The sequence below is a fragment of the Austrofundulus limnaeus genome, unplaced genomic scaffold, assembly GCF_001266775.1.
Source record: "Austrofundulus limnaeus strain Quisiro unplaced genomic scaffold, Austrofundulus_limnaeus-1.0 Scaffold162, whole genome shotgun sequence".
Taxonomy (NCBI): domain Eukaryota; kingdom Metazoa; phylum Chordata; class Actinopteri; order Cyprinodontiformes; family Rivulidae; genus Austrofundulus; species Austrofundulus limnaeus.
The window spans coordinates 1,022,763-1,040,148 of NW_013952564.1; the positions used below are offsets into that span (position 1 = coordinate 1,022,763).

A 17,386-nucleotide genomic window follows, 5' to 3' on the forward strand; every position below is an offset into this window, starting at 1 on the left:
TATATATACAGATTGCAGATTAACCCTCAGCAGGGATTTGAACTGAAATTAGCTGTGAGGGGGAAATATAAACCACCGCATTTTAGCCTTACAGCGCTGTTTTATCTCACAGAGGTCTATGTTACACATTTGAGACATGGTCTTGAAATTTTAAGAATTCTGTTAAAAGCAAGCTCATGTTCTATTATAGAAAAGACAAGTTATAGTTTCACATTTCCAAATAAGTAAACATTAATTTGATCAAATAACAGCTTCCTTAATAAATGAAGGCAAGAACAATGATTAGGGGTTAAATTGAGCTCAGTTCCATGTGGACAGTAAAGCACTGGAATTCAGCGAGATGGAAAATTCCTATAAAAGCCATTAGCAGAAGACCCATTCCCATCAAAAGTGTAACAAGTCCAATCTCTGTTGGTAATCCCTCTCCGAAGGAGCACAATGAGATGTAAATTGTTGTCTCAGAAAGGCAGGCGGCTTATTAAAAGAGAGGACAGACTGAAAATGATTCAGGGACAACCTCAGTGATTTATTCATACAAAAGCAGTGCAGCACGGCTCCAACATGCCAACACAGACATGTCCGCATCCATTACCAGATCCTGCGTGATGCATTTTAAACAGCTGATTTAGCACTAAACATTGTCCTAAACGTGTCTCTGCACTCATTCACAACATGGAGACTGTCGTGGTGCACCGAATAAACTTATGTAAAAATAGATCTTCTTTGTTTAAAAACAAATTACTACCAATGTTTCCTCCTGGGCATTTTAAATTTTGTCTGCTATACATGTTCTATAATAAAACTTTTATTCAAACCTTTTTTCCCCCACTCAGAAGAATATCAATCCTCAAAGACCTTGTAGTTTACTTTATTATTATTATTTATTCTTTTGTTCTTGCATAGTTTTCTGAACAAAACCGTTTTCATTTCATTTCCACTCACCGACTCCCACATGAGCAAGGCATATACTGACATGTTGCCTTTCCTTGTTTCTCATCTCATATTTATGTCCACCTCAGGGTGAGATCAGCAGGGTGCTACAGCAGAGGGAAGGTGCTAACCTCTGCTCTGCTCTACAACAACACTGTAATAATCATCCTGTCAAACTATGCAGACTTTAAAAACAAAACAAACCCTGATGACTCTGACCGGACCTACAAGAAAACATTTACCTTGAAGGGGCCGTCTAGTCACTGATATTCTGTCAAATAATCACAGACAATTAGTACCTTATCAGCCGTGATTTCAGTCAAAGCAGGGAGTAAGCTGAGTATCCCCAGGCAAACAGATGTATAGAATGCTTTAACAGAGCAAACACTAGACTCCATTCAGGCAGCACACACTACCCAACAACACTGAAATGCTTCACAGCTACCAGGCTTCACTTCACCATATGCCACTAGTGATGAATCCCCAGCATCTCAGAGGAGGACCAATAATGACAAAACTGGACATCCTGCCACCACTTAAGGACAATATAACCATGGTAGAGGGGAAAAAGTACAAGTCAAAAACAAACAAAAAACTAACCAAATACACTAGTCATTGTTGGAGGTTTAGTCAGAGTGTGAAACACATTCATGTTGGAAAAGGAGGAACCCAGTACAGCGGTCACTTCTTCAGTGATGGGAAAATACATCTATAAAATGCAGCCCAACTTTCACTTTGCTCCAACGAAACGCCAAGGACTGGTACAACTGAGGACTTCCTCCCAGTCAGAAATAAGACACAAAATTGGGCAGTTCTGCACAGGGAACAATACGCACCAACTTGGACAAATGACTATGTGATGACAAAGCAGGAGAAGACGCTTTGTCTTTTTTTTTAATTGATGTTGATGAGAGGGGCCCATGTCAGCATCTGCTGCGCTTTGTGAGGAGTTAAAATATTATGCGCTCCAACAATGGTTGACAATACACCTACAAAATATGGGACTGCTCCAATGGGGGGCGGGGCTTAATGACAATTGTGACATCACCAAACAATATTTCTTATTTCCCCAACATTTGAGTTACATCCATGCATCTAAACAAAAAAGGGCCTCAATTTACTAAAAATATATATCCATAAGCATAAAAAATGTAAAACAAAAAGAATATTTGACTACATTTAATATTTAAAAATGTTCTTGTGCCAGAGATGTACCTAATTTCCATTTTCCTATGAACTTGAAAGAAAACCCTGTGATTAATTTCAGCTCCAGCTGTCAGTCATCATTTCTTTTTAGTAATTTTCCCTCCTCCCCAGATAATTCTCTCCTCCCATCCCCCCGCTCCAATCCACTGCCCCCCTATCCTTTTATCCATTTTCCACCCTCCTCATCTCCCCCTACACACACCAGCCCAGCCTTCGTCACGTTCTCTCTCCTCTACTTGCCTTTTCTATTCTGGCACGGCCGTCCTCGTTTTGCCATCCAGAAGAGGTAGCGGTGATGATGACGATGATGATGCACGGTGCGGTCATTGAAGAAACATGGGCATCATCATCTCCATCATTGTCATCATCAGCCGGATGAGGAGAGCCAAACTTGAGCTCTGTCCATCCCCATCAGGCTGCCTGACAGTCACAAACTCATCTCTTATTCACTTTACTCATTAATTATACACAGGCCAGAGGAGCCCTGAGAGGCAGGGGTGGTGGTGGTGGTGGGGGGGCCGCAAGGGCCCCCCCTTTATGTGTCGCTTCCAACTGCAGCGCAAATGCTCATCGTGGCGCTCCGCCCTCAGCTCTCGTGATCTCTGTCTTCCTTCAGTCCCTCTGAGAGCAGGAGACATCTTGTCATCATGCCTCTAACAACCACAGAGGTTTGTTGTGAGGTTAAGTTTGAACTTAATACAAGTGCGCTCAATGGAAATTAATGGCATGAACGAACACCAGGGGCCTCATGCATAAAGGATCGCGCAGCTTTCACACTAAGAGTTGGCGTACAGACAAATTTAGAAAAGTGCGCCGCACCAAAAAATTCAGATGTATAAAACCGTGCGCACGCATGTTCCTGCGCACCTTTCCTTTATACATCCTAATGAACATGGAGCTGAGAGCACCTGAGACACCTCCCCTGACACACCTCCATTTAAATCTGTAAAATAGATGTAGATGTGTTCAGCGTGTGAGATTCTCCTCAGATTGTCCTCTCTGTGGGATCAGAAATGATTTTTAGATGCAAGAAAATTATACATTAATTGGAGAATGAGTGAGAAAATTGTCTATATAAGTAGTCAGGTGTAAAAATGTGTTTGTCACTCGCAAAGGTGTGTGTGGGAGTTGGTGTGTGCGCACGTGTGCTGTTATTTTCAGTGGCGCGTGAGGCTGAGAGATATTTCCACTTTTACATGTCTTTAATGACTGTAAACAAAGAGGAACTCATGAGTTTTGTAGAACTTAAAAATATTTATTAAATAGTTGATGTGAAGAAACGCGCATTGCCTAGTCTTGTAAAAAAAAAAACAACGCGTCCATCCTCCTCCACCTCCTCTCGTAAAAAAACGGACGCGCAGGGGGTACCTGGCGCATCAAAATTGGATGCAAAGAGCTACATGACCAAGCATCAATATGTTGACGCGGGGGGAGTCAGAAAGCGGGACTGGGAACAGCTGACATTGATCCATACGCACAACTTTACGCAGCAATAAATTTATTGCATCTTGTGGGGCTGAGGAATCATCACAGCTGAACATACTGAGTTGACATTTTTTTCTCAATGAAAATTAAAATATGTTTCTTAGACAATTCACACATTTTATTCTCCTCAGCTGTGTGCGCGCTCCGCAGGCCATGCACTCTGAGTGTGTTTCCAACTACGTGACAGAAATATAAAAACTTTACAGTTTACAGACTGGACTGATCATTCTTTGATCATTTTTAGACTGATTTATTTTCTTGTCTGAGGTTAAATGATTTTTCAGCCCCTGGGTTCAATTTCATGATCGGTCGAGTTTAAACAATAAAAACTCAAACTAAAATAAAAATCTAACGCCGTGTTCAGACACCCCTTACATCCAGAAAACAGAACAGAGTCATATTTCTGTGGGTTCAGGTCAGATTCGTGACTTTGTGGGTTAAAACTGTCGACTGAAAAACTTTGCGTGGCTGCCACACATTCTCACGGCAGGTGAAGTGTACGTAAATATACGCAGATTTTCATGCAACGTTGGTTTTAATACATCCCAACGTGGGCGTAGAACCTGGCGCATGCAACTTTTTTGTGCATACGCGCCGTTAATACATGAGGCCCCTGATCTTTAAACTATTATTTTATATAAAAAAGTCAAATTACGCTAGGTGTTAAGATGTAATAACTTCAATGATGTATTTGAACATACCCAATCTGTAAATTGAAATCAAAAAGAAAAAAATCCTGAAAGCAGACAGGAAACACAGACAGGACTCCATGCAACCTTCAGGTGAAAATGAAGACCCCAAACCCAGACCCAAACCAGTGGTTATTCCATATGTTGCGGGTGTTTCGGAGAAACTGAGATGTTTATTTTCTAAACATGATGTCCCAGTAGCTTTCAAACCCCAAAACACATTACGGCAAAGGCTGGTTCACCCCAAAGATCCGGTGCCCCCACACAAACAGAGCAATATTGTATATGCTGTTAAGTGCCAGGAGGACTGCGACCAGTTATACATCGGGGAAACAAAGCAGCCACTGTTCAAAAGAATGTCCCAACACAGACGAGCTACGTCTAATGGCCAGAACTCTGCAGTTTTCACTCATTTACAGGCCAGCAGTCACCCTCAGAGATGAGGATGTTCTCATTCTTGATAGAGAGGAACGTTGGTTTGAGAGAGGAGTAAAAGAAGCCATTTTTGTGAAGAAAGACCGTCCATCATTAAACAGAGGTGGAGGCCTCCGTTTTCAGTTATCCCCCTCCTACAGCGCGGCCATTGGCAGTATCACTCCACCCCCTGTTAACAATAAGTGTTAATTAGGTGTCAACAATAGCCATGTGATGTGAGTATCAGTCACATGGAGGCAGTGCTTAAAAGCCTGAATTTTGCCTGAAACTCTCAGACTGAAGAAGTCTCTTGGAGGAGAGACGAAACGTTTCATTAGAGAAGAACCCGTCCAGAGGACCTGTACAAATTTTTTTCTTTTTGATTTTTTACCTGGATTACTGAGATGCATCAGGACATGTAAATTGAAATAATGTGATTTACGCTCACATGGAAACTTAAAAGAACTTTGAGGTCTTATATCAACAAGAAAAAAAGTATTTGTCTATGTAGTTTAATATATTGTCTATTATTAAAAAATAAACAATATCTGGACCGCCATTTAGATTGAAAACACACTGGACTAAACAAAACAGCTGAATATTCATCATTAATCCTGCTCAGCCTTTTTTCTCTGTCTGCATGTTAAGCTAATGCTTCATTTTTTCTGATTTACCTCACAAGTGGGACCAATAACAACTAACCAGTATGATTTACAGCTCTGGAAAATGGAATCGGAAACGAGGAGCAACGTTAATACAGTCAAGGCAGGCCATTAAAGGCTTTACTTTGGACTTCTATCAGAAAATTGTCAGCAAAAAGCAGAGAAACTGTCTTTCCGTCAAAGTTTAGATACCTTTTGATGTTTTATTTAAGGAAACATCATAAATGGAAGAGTCGAACATCGTGATGTTATCTGGATGAATCAGCTGTCAAGCGGTCACTTTTAGCTAAACAGATCAGAGGCTAATGGTTGGGTTAGTTATTACTTGCGTGTTATTTTAGACAAGTACAGAAGCCTCGCTGCCTGGGATCAGAGCTGCTCTCATGATCATGGTTTCAAAAATGCTTCACAAGAGGCTGGTTTGATGGCTAAAAAAAGGCACTAGCATCCTTTCAGACACACTCGTGTTCACGCTTCAGTCTCACGCTGGCAGCTACACACCAAACATCAAGTTTGCTTTTAAAGGTTCAGCTTAAATTCCCCACTTTTCATTTACTGTTCACCTATAATTGCTTTTAAAGTGCAAAATTTTTAATGTAGTCACTTTTTGCTTTTTATTTACTCTCTTATATGTGTACATTTTAACTTTTGATATTGTGAAAAACAGTTGTTTAAAACTTTATTAGTTCTTGTAGTCAACTGTGTCTGTCTGTTAGAAAAATATCTCAGGAACCCAGTGCAGGGCTCTCAAACTCATTTTAACAGAGGGCCACGTGAGCATTACAGTGGCCCTCAAAGGGCCAGTTGTAAATAACTTCAATGTTTCATTGAGACAGACTGAGACACACAGGTTGTTGTTTTATAAGTATCTACTGCTATGCTCAGTTTAGCTTGCTAAGAGCTGAGGAAAAAAGTGACTCATATAACACATCATCAAAACCTTGGATTTTGATGTATATCTGTGCCATCCTGTCTTAGATCTATAAGTGTAGTAGTTTGGTGTTCAACTGTCACAGGCATCATTAGAATATTTATGTCTGTGCTATGACAGTGCATCAATGTGTAACCACAGAAACAAAACTGTACAGTAAAAAAAATAAAATAAATCATACTCTTGATAGATTAAACCCAACATATATCATTTCCACTAAACAGGCCTTTGAAAACCACACGGGACTAATGGACTTTCATCGAACTCTAAAGCATCGCTCATTGTGAGGAGGAAATGGAGAAACCGGGCCCTAATGTTTGATATCATGAGAAGATAATAAAGGACGAAGGGCTGTGGGAGGAGGGTGAAGGATAAAGATAGAAAGAAAAGAGGCCACACACGAAAAACGTGAGCAGCAATACTGACAAATCACTGAAGCCTGGAAAATGGGAGGCCGCAAGAGAGGAAGCCAGCAGACCAATTATAGTCCAAGGACAAATGTGTTTAATCATCAAGAGGAAAAGTGAATCCAGCTCAGTGAGAGGGAACTCCGCACAACCAGGGAGCCGCAGTTGCTCCATTCACACCTATTAACACAAAGGGGGAAATGTCAATGATGTGGAGATAATGCTGATGAGCACAACTGCTCTGGCATTAATTAGCATCAAACTTGACGTAATGTATGGGGTGCCTTTTGTGAAGTTACAGTCAAAAATTACCACCAATATTTTTGTTTTATTTCGCATGTTATAAGAAAAAAAAAACAGATTTGTTTTTCAAAGGCAGTTTTTCACCATATGATTCATATATTTATAAATGTCATAGTTTATAAACTAAATATTTAACTTACAAATTAAATATTTATTTAACAAACTACTATTTARCTKGTGACTTAAATATTTAGTTTTGAGCTAAATATTTAGCTAGCTACCTAAATATTTAGGTTGCAACTTAAATATTTAGCAAGCAAGTTAAATATTTGGCTAGCCATCTAAATATTTAACTTAAATATTTAGCTAGCTACCTAAATATTTAGGTTGCAACTTAAATATTTAGCAAGCAAGTTAAATATTTGGCTAGCCATCTAAATATTTAACTTAAATATTTAGCTAGCTACCTAAATATTTAACTTAAATATTTAGCTAGCTACCTAAATATTTAGGTTTCAACTTAAATATTTAGCTAACCACCTAAGTGGTACATACTTTTACAGCTTGTATTTCGCAACTCATCAGGTTAAAACCCCTTAGTTTTTGTTCCACCAGTGGGCAAAACAGTTTGGTTTCTGCGGCTGTGTCTGAGGGGTTAGGGGAGTCGTTCAGCAACCGGAGGGTTGACGGTTTGATCCTCCATTCAAGCTGTCTCAGTTGTTGTGTCCTTGGGCAAGACACTCCACCCGATGGTGGTCAGAGTGTCCAGTGGTGCCAGTGCATGGCAGCCTTGCCTCTGTAGTGCTCAGGGCAGCTGTGGCTACAGTGTAGCTTACCATCATCAGTTTGAATGTATGTGTGACTGGGTGAATGACTGTAACCAAAAAAAAGTGCTTTGGGAGCGCGACTGGGCTTGATAAAGCCCTATATATAATTTCAGACCATTTACCATTTAAACATTTTCAGACATTTCCAGAGGCTACCGAGGGCTGTTTTTATTTAAACCATGGTGTCAGACAACTTCCTCTGGTTCTTACCTTTAGCATGACACCTTAAATAAAATAAAAAATGTCAAAAGTCTTAAGGAATTTCAGGCCAACTGCCAAGAGGATTGGTTATAAAACTTATTTGAAAAGTTGAACCTCTCACAAGACAAACCTATGTCTGAAAATGGAACAGAACAGTGTTCAACCAGTGACGGGATGACTCTTCTGACACATAATGGATTGGACGTTAATGTGTTCAATATTAGTGGCTTAGCATTAGTGTATACCAAGTTTTTGTCTGTATAACATCTTAGCGGTAGAGGAAACATTGTTGCGTTCCAGTTGTATTTAGAGGTCAAAATTTTTAGACTTCTGAGTTGAAAATATCAAATTGAACGGTCCCCTAATGTGGTAAATTTAAATCAGCAAGTGCGACACGACCATACCCGAGTACACGTGACATCATTTAAACATGGCTGCTGCTCACATTAACAGAGTGATGAAACTCTGTATACTTTTACAGTTTTTAGCAGTTTTGTTTTGTTTTACTTTAGGGGAGAATGGGGTTGTTGTCACAGTTGCTAAAACTTTTCTCCTAGAAAGCGTTGTTACAAAATTTTTGCGTGAGTTTCCAACATAGTTGTCACAGACTACCTACGTTTTTATTTTAGCAGTGTGACATGTTTCAATGAGATGAGAGGACTTGTGTTTTTCACATCATAATGTAACTTTGATTATTTTTTTGAATTGCCTTTAGACAACGGATTTAGAATCAAACACTTATTGACATTTGAAATTTAAAAAGCAGAGCTATAGTTAGAATGCTATTTTTCTTTGCTAGACTATAACGTGTGCTTGTTAGCACAACTGCTGGCAAAAAAATTCCTCATGGGGTTGGTTGTCACATCACCAGCTATGACCAGACATCAGCTGACGTGATGCTCAGGGCAGTCTGCGCCGTGAAACTGCTGCACAAATCTATCTGAAGTACAGCAAAGGACTTTAATATCAATTACCAAACACTGGCAAGATACTACAAACAAGAAGTCCATCAGAGGTTTCTGGGGATGAAATTGGCCCACTGGTACCTGTGAGAAACACCAGGACAGCCTCTTTACATCTGTCAGAACTGTGATGACTGAATAAAATGGATAGGCCCTATTCTGTTCAGATGTAGACAACTTGAATCTGTTTTTTATTCTAATTTTGACAAGTCCTATCAGTTTATGGCAAATAACATGTTGTTACCTATATAAAAAGGTTTATTTTTTATCAACCAAGATATTAAATTAAACATTGTAAATTAAAAAATGTATTAAAATTAATATTTATTTTAAAAGCCTTTTTCTAATTTTTTTCTCATTGAAATCTAATTGGGACAACCAACCCCACGTTGGGGTTGGTTGTCACAAATGCACAAAACATGTTTAATAGTGCATATCTTTTTTAATAAATCCTCCTGAGGATATTTTTCTTCTATTAAAAAACACTTTGGGGTTCCATTACACATTGAAATTAGATTGACTAAGCATAGCATTTTGTTTTTATTTAGAAGAAAGTAAAAAAGTGTGACAACCAACCCCGTTCTCCCCTACATTAAGTCAGTCGTATTTGTAGTACTTTGGAGCAAGTATTGGTATATTATTAGTCAATATGTATGTGTGTGTATATATATGTGTACATACGCACACACACCAGCTAAAGGTTGAACATTTTTTTAATTCTTATACCAAATTCCTACTGGTAGCAGAAGCTTTTTCTTGCCGCTTTTCCTCCAGTGACAAAGACATGCTGTAGATGTGATAAAATACAGTCATCTATAAATAAAAACCATTAGTATTGTTTGGCTCTGCAGCCTGATGGAAAAGCAGAGGAGCGTGATGCTCTGTAAATGGCCAAAGGGCCTGTTGCACATGGAAGCTGAATGTTGAAGCGGCCGTGAAATGGTCCTGGCCAGTCACGAAGACAGAACGTGACATTAATTCATTAACGTAGACCGTGTCATTGCTTAAAAGTCAACAGTGATGAGAACTTGTGCCATCTTTATCTACTAATACCTTCTGCTTTTAAAGGTGCCATTTTAAGATTTGCATGTCAATCCAGTTTTCGATTATATGGGAGCAGCAATGTAGTTCCTTGTTCCCATGCACCACGTAGTTATTGCAAAGCTTGATACATTAAAATAAACAGGCTGCATTTCAAAAAGTATGCAAATGTGTACATGCAACTCTGTTAGCACTAGTGTGTATAATACAACTGATCTTTTTGCAGATAATAACGTACATGCTCAGTGTCAGTATATTGCAAAGCATTGTGGTCTAGGTGAGTTCATGCCTGTTTTGTTTGTTGAAATACACTGTTAATGCCTACCTGTGCTCTGTGGTCATTACATCATCTGGCAACATTGCATTGCTGAGGACATTTCACTTTCACAATGTAAAATAGCTAACTTTTTCTAAAATACGTATTGGATATAAAATTCAATAAATAAAAGCCAGTATAAAAAAATCAAAAGACCTAAGAGGAAAACAGATCTCTAACACAGAAAATAGCGACATGAATGCATTTGGGACCGATTTTACACGAGTAACTGTAAAAAATAGTTTAAAAGCCAAGTGAGAAAAACATTAAAAGGGGCATCCTAAATTATGAAATGGTATGGTAAAAAAAGTTGTTTCCATAAAATTCACTGCACTCAATGTAAACAAGCACTCGGCTGAGTGCGCTGACACCATGGGGAAGACTGAGTGACTGATTTTGACTTTTTGGTTTTAGTAGATACGAGGTATGAATTGAATTCAGTCACAGCTTCTGCTTATTCTTTAAATTAAGGGCGCATAAAAAATATTTAAAAATCATGCACATTTTACCACTTTCATTTTTTTTGCATCTTGTTTTCAGGAATTTGCAGTGATTTTAATTTTGCACAAATTGCTATATTTTCTGCTGCAGATGGAGTGCTTCTTATTGGAGAACTTTAGAACTGATAAGCAACACTTGAAATACACCAAGAATAGAGTCTATACTCTATGTCAAGGGGTAAGAATCATTTTTTTTCCAGTCTTCTTATGATTCACAAGCTTTCATCTGCAAACCCACTGTGATTAATCCAAAAACAAAAACTGTTTATCTGGGATTAGTGAGTAAAGAAAGAGGCAGAGGGATTACGGCTTGGTGTTTAGAGGAGGCAATGCAATATGAAAACTCATCTTATGGGTAGAGTGAGCAAACATCACTTCAGGGTAGCAGCCCAGCGCTTCCTTCACTTTCGCATGCAGGCTGAGACAGGAAAGGGTCCGCAGGTGGGAGTCACTCTTCTAAATCTGCCAGTTTTTCCTTTCAGTCACTTCACTGCAGCTGATGTCACTGACGTCGTCATGGTTCAAACAAAACTTGAAAAGAAGCAGCTGATTTATCCCGAATGTCCTGCGCGTAATCTCCCATGGGCAACCACAAACAAAACGCAGGCAAAAAGAATTGTGCATAGATGTTAAAAAATTAAGAAAAACACAAGTCTAAAACACTTTAAACATGTAAAATTTAGCATTCATTGTATACTGTGGTCTAGTTATTTGGTAGAAAATTTGTTAGCAGAACTAAAAAGGTAATAGGAATTTATGAATAGGATGTGATTTGGCTTTACATCTATAAAGGATGTGACCATAAAATGTCACAGGTGACCTCTAAATAAATCTTTAGGAATACAGTCTGAATGCCTCCTCAATACCTCAATTGGAATTAGAGGTCTCTGCAGTACATCCACATTGTCTATGTGGGCGAAGTTTGTCCTAACCTTTATTGGCAGACGGAGGAAGTTTTTGGGTGGACAGTTTGGTAAAACCATAATTGGTTGGGTTGACTTGTCTTGGGGCAAGTTAAAGGATGAAGTAATAGTAAGATTATTGCAAATGTCAAATTTGGTGCGACTAGCACCATCCTGTCTTAAATTGTGACCAATAAAATATATGTATATATTTTGAAACATTTTTTCCAATGCAGGTTAGGTCTATTTTGACCGAGTTGAATCGTTACACATCCCTCGACATGTACAATGTTCAAATTCCGTGCGGCGAACACAAATTTTGGCTACCACCTTCCTGTCTTGAGTTATGAGTAAAATTAATATTATTTAAAAATATAGCTGGTGTCTGGTTTTCCCCCGCCCCCAAGCTTCCCAGCATTCATCTGACCAAAATTGTTAGGGCTTCTTTAAGCTCCTCCCAAATTAGTCAAACCAACCAATCACGTCTTCAACTTAAGCCTACAAAAGTCAAACAGACCAATCGTGACTTGGACAAACTCCTCCCACAAAACAAGAAACTTCCACTTAGTGACTGCACAGACCCTCTTCTCTTGCGATTGGCTCACTAATGATTCCATCAGCCAGGGTGTTTAACAGCAGCAGCATGAACGGTGCCTTGAGCTCCAGTGGTCAACGCAATGACATCAAGTGGTTCAAGATGTCAGCCAAGCATACCATCAAAAATCACAAGCACATGGGGGGAGACAACTTTGGTCATTTTACAGAGCTACTTTACCAAAAACCTTTTATAAAAGATACATTTCTTCAAATACAAGTCAATAAACGTACAACACTTCTGGACCACTTATTTTTCAAAGAAGCAAGAAACTTTACAAAAAAAGTGAAACAGTATTTATTATGTAAAATGTTATAGGTAAAATTGTGAGTATATTTTTATAGACAGATTACTTTGCTCACAGTTATAAGTAAAAAGGTTTTGACAGTATTAATAGCACCACAAAAACTGAACTAACGTATGACTAAAACAATAAGAAAACAAAAAGATTAATTCAGTCTAAATCAAAACATTCTCTGCTTACTGCCCAACTTGTTCAGTGAGCTCTACAAACATTTTTATGAATTAGCACCACGACGTCTGCAGAACACTGCAGATAGTAGGAAGCCACTTAGAAAAGCACACAAAGAACAACAGGGTGTCGACATCTTCAGAGCTTAAAGCCCTGAAGCAGCGCAACGGCACCTGAGAGCCTCATTATATCACATAATAAACTCTTAAATGAATTGTGTATGTGTGAGCATGCAAGTGCGTGATATGCTGGAGAGCGGACCTCTCCGTGAACTCGCTTTCTTTCTCTGCAGGCGTGTTCACAAACAGCAGCTCTGCCCTGCTGGCCCAGTTATTAGCTCCTCCACAGCGGGGTCCCAAAGCTGCTCTGCTAATGGGACGCCAAATAACCCGGCCAATCCCTCCAACGCACACATAAGGAACCAATATTCTACAGTTTGCTCTCATCATACTGAATCCAGTACTCCTTTGTGTCTTGTTGCATTCTGTCAAATCCCTTATTTTATTACAAACACCGGTTTACAGTTTTAGAAGGGACTACATCAAATACAAAAGTCTCAATAAATCAGAATATCAGGATTTTCTATTTTCTCCACAGTCTCCACAGTTAACAGTCCATCTTAAGCAAGTTGTTGCGATGTAAACTTTGTCAGTTTTTATGGTTTCTTCTCAACAGACAGGCTGTGATTTGGAGTTACACTAGTGTCTCACTGAGTTATTGCTCTGTTGATAGTTTAAACTGTGACGGAGGAAATTTCACACGTCATTGTCGTACACAAAGTTAACAGTACTGCACTCAGGAAGTATAAATAGGACAACTGGTTAGGATCTTTGTCACATGCACAGCATAATTACACCTAATGTCCAAACAGCCTTACAAGTAACAGTTTAGGTATTATTTGCAGATAAATATGATTTTACTCAAACTTGTCAAAATAAAACTAAAACATAAAAAAAACTAACAGCTTCACACCAGCATATCCATTGTAAAAAAATAAGTTACAAATTTGGATAAATATTTTACACACAACAGTAGCAAAATATGCTGAGTGATATGGCAGGTCTACACAAAACAGGGCTTGTAAAAAAATAATAATAAAATAAATGCAAGAACATCAACAACAACAAATTCCAAGTTTTCAAAAAAGAAACTTTTAAAAAAGTATTTTCAAATTAACCAAAACTACACCAGAGCCAGTTTCCATTCCTTATGGTCCCTTCACTCCACATTCAGCAGAGACAGATGATGAGCGCCCCATCCCGTACAGATGTTTTATCAACAAGAACTTCCCTCTTAAGTTATCGTCCACATGGATGACTTCTTACAGGCTGAGCACAGAAATGAGAGAGGGGGGAAAAACATGAGAATGAGTTGTGCATTCACAAATGTAACACATTAGTGGGGATGTATGGTAGTTTGAAAGCTAACAAGTTAGCGTTCAGATGCTGATACTGATGTTGTACCATTACTTTTGCCTTTTATACATCTATTTATTATCTCACTGGGATGCAAAACAGCTCAAAACAGTCACGAGGGTTCTCATTTCCTAACACTAGGAGCAGAGGGTGGCTTGTCCCTCAGTTTAGAACATCTAGAAAACATTGGGTGGCAAAACTTATCCAAAACATATTCTCAAAGTTGTTACAAGTGTCTCAAACCCGTTAAAGAGCTTTTACCAGCACATAAAATGTAAAACTCTACCACAACTGAATACAGAACAGTGACTGCCCAACCAACAATTACTAAAAATTATAAAAACTGTGTGAAAATATTGTTAATCCTTGACTGTTGAACTAATAATGCTGATCAATAAATTGTGCCTACTGCCCAATCCTAGGGACAAACATATAATCCTCAAAATTTGAAGTTATCAGTTTAAGTTAAATTTCAGCGAGACACATTTGCCTTTCTGCATATTTGTAGTTTGCTATGACTAAATAGAAAAAACATTTCTGTTACTTCAGAACTTTGTGTATGACCCTTGTGATGTTTCTTAACAGCTGCATGTATTTGAGTAGTGTGTAGTAGTGTGTTTACTGTGGATGTGATACTGTAGTATGGCCTCTTTTGAATAATGGTATAATTCAATTCAGTGATTCTTTACAGTCAGCTTAGTACTTTTTCATTTATAGCTTGACTATAAGTTAACTCTGTCATAAACTTATTTATGGCAACACAAGACAGATATAAAACACATCACAATATCACATATAAAAAGATACTTGTACTTTACTATAAAGATTGCAAACATGCTAAAGCAGTTAGCTTACCTGCGCTTCAGCCGCTTTTGAGGAAGGGCTCTGAAAGACAAAAAATGTTCTAAGAATCTGGTGTAAAAGCATTTTTTTTTGGTTTTCTTCAACATATCTGAGCTGATTGAGTCTGACTTCAGCACATTAATCCTGCTAATTAAATATATTCCTTCACAACCTGGCAGTCTCTTCTTACCAACTCCATTCACATGCGTGGGCTCGGACAACGACCAACACATTTCAGTTTGAAATTTTCTGCACCAGCGTAACATAAATCGTCTGATCACTGATGGTTATATTCAGTTCTGAAACCAGAGTCCAACAGCAGCTCCTGCAGTTACAGAGCCTTCAGGTCCAATTAAAATCAGACAGCCTGTGTGCTGATTAGCACACTAGTGTGCCATATATCTCTGGTAAGAGGACCATTCAGTTATTTTTGGCATGTAGTTCTTCTTTTTATGGATTTCAGGACTATAAAGTAAAACCATGTTTCTTCAGTTCATTGGGATATTTTAAATCTTATATAGCTGTAGCAATTTAGCTAATGTCATAACTTATATTTATCTTATACGTGCTGCGCTGAAAAAAGCTGAATATGATGTATTAAATACAACTAGAAGTTACTCTTTTGAAAGTAAAAAAAAAATGATACTGATAACACAGACAGCTCTCGTCAATCGGCCAGGTATACATAAGATAAAGGAAAGTTGTAGAAAATTTTCAATAAAAGGTTTTCTTTAAAGATCATCTCTGATGTTTACTATCTTAAAATAAAATTCCAGGCAGTCCCTATTGAAATGCATGCCTGCTGACTCTCAGAGTTTTTGACTAAAATCAGCTTATGATGAGAAGGGACAGAGGTGTTTTGTGTTATGCCTCATCTCAAGATTTGCCACTGTTCATAATATGTGTTGGGAATAACTCTCAGCTACTACCACAACAAACTTTAGCTTGATATCTGTAGCAAAGAGATATTGGTCTTCAGCTGAGTGCCGTTTTAGTTTTGGCTAATGCTGATCAGCTGTGGTGGCCATCTTGAATTGGGGTGACTCCAAAAGTTCGCCAGTATTTAATGTAAATCTATCTTTTGAGAGTTTCATTAAAATCTGATCAGTGATTTGTGAAATATTTTTGCCAAAAACAAAACATTCACAGACATGAGCAAAAACATAAAAGCCTGCAGTGGCGAGCGATAAAAAGCACCAAGATAATATTCTAACATGACCAATAGGTGAACCCATGAATCCAGAGAAAATGTTATTCAGAAGAGAAAATGTGATTTCTTTGAATGGGGCTTTCTAGCTGCTGAAGTCATGAGTTGGTGCCACCTGCTGGAGGAAGATTTGTGTTCTTAAACAAAGATTCAGTACCTAACAGTTCCCATTTGTATTGTAATTTACACAAAACGGAGAGTAGAGCTGCAGTAAAAGCTTAAACATTTATGTCCTTTAAAACCTTCACACAATTAATCCCCCTGATAGGGTAATATTTAGACAGCTTTGATGAAAACAGGACTGGATTTACTGTGTGTGAATGAGCACAAAGAGGCTGCTGGTATTATATAATCCACTCACCGGTAAATGTTTGGGTCTAATAACATAGCCGTATCCTGTGGTAACTGGGATAAGTGCACTACTTTAGTCTTCAGCTGAGATCGCTCGGTTTCATTCACCCACACATCAGGTAGTCTGCGAGACAAAACACACACAAAAATAGGACAGTTAGCCAGGCTTCAGGATTTAACAAAAAGAGAAGGCAGAATGAAAAACGGGAGCGGGATGGGAAATATGAATCTGCAAAAGTCAAGTGCTCGTGTTAACTTCCTCTGAACTCTGAGAACGTTTAAATAAGTAACATGTCTTTGACGGGGAAAAAAAAAAAACCTGGAACTGAGACACAGAACAGCACACACTCAGCAGTAAGCAGTGATCAACGTGTTAACGTGTGTGTGTGTGGGTGTGGGTGTGCACGTCAGCATTTAATGTTTTTTCAAATGTTTCCTTTCTTTTTTTGGTGTTTTATTAATTCCAAAAGTAAATCAAAGGCAGGTTTCTTTTGTCCCTTAAACTGAAAGATAATGAGGTCATGTCTTTAAAGGGATAGACACACAAATCCACACACTGCATTATGCTGCACCTACAACAGTGTGATCCCCTTTGAGAAAGATGAAAGTGCACTGCCTCGACAAGACGGGGTGCAGGAAAAAAAAAGAAACAAAAACTCAAGCAAGTCCACTGCTTCGACTCCTTCCTCAAGCCCCCACCTCCTCGTCTCCACACCCAGCATTCCCCCGTCACAATGTGCGTCATCAGAGGAGCCCCCAGAGACACACACACACACACACACACACA

At 38.6% G+C, this 17,386-nt stretch overlaps 1 protein-coding gene across 1 annotated transcript in view; it reads right to left on the reverse strand.

The window, feature by feature from the left end:
- Positions 1-12,584: 12,584 nt before the first annotated feature.
- Positions 12,585-17,386, reverse strand: part of aebp2 (AE binding protein 2) — a 23,478-nt gene continuing 18,676 nt past the window's right edge. Inside the window, exons 7-9 of the mRNA XM_014017170.1 lie at positions 16,610-16,723; positions 15,054-15,083; positions 12,585-14,111 (exon numbers count right to left, since the gene is read on the reverse strand). Of these exons, the coding sequence (XP_013872624.1) occupies positions 14,105-14,111; positions 15,054-15,083; positions 16,610-16,723 (151 nt within the window). The 3' untranslated portion in view covers positions 12,585-14,104. The remainder of the gene's footprint in view (positions 14,112-15,053; positions 15,084-16,609; positions 16,724-17,386) is intronic.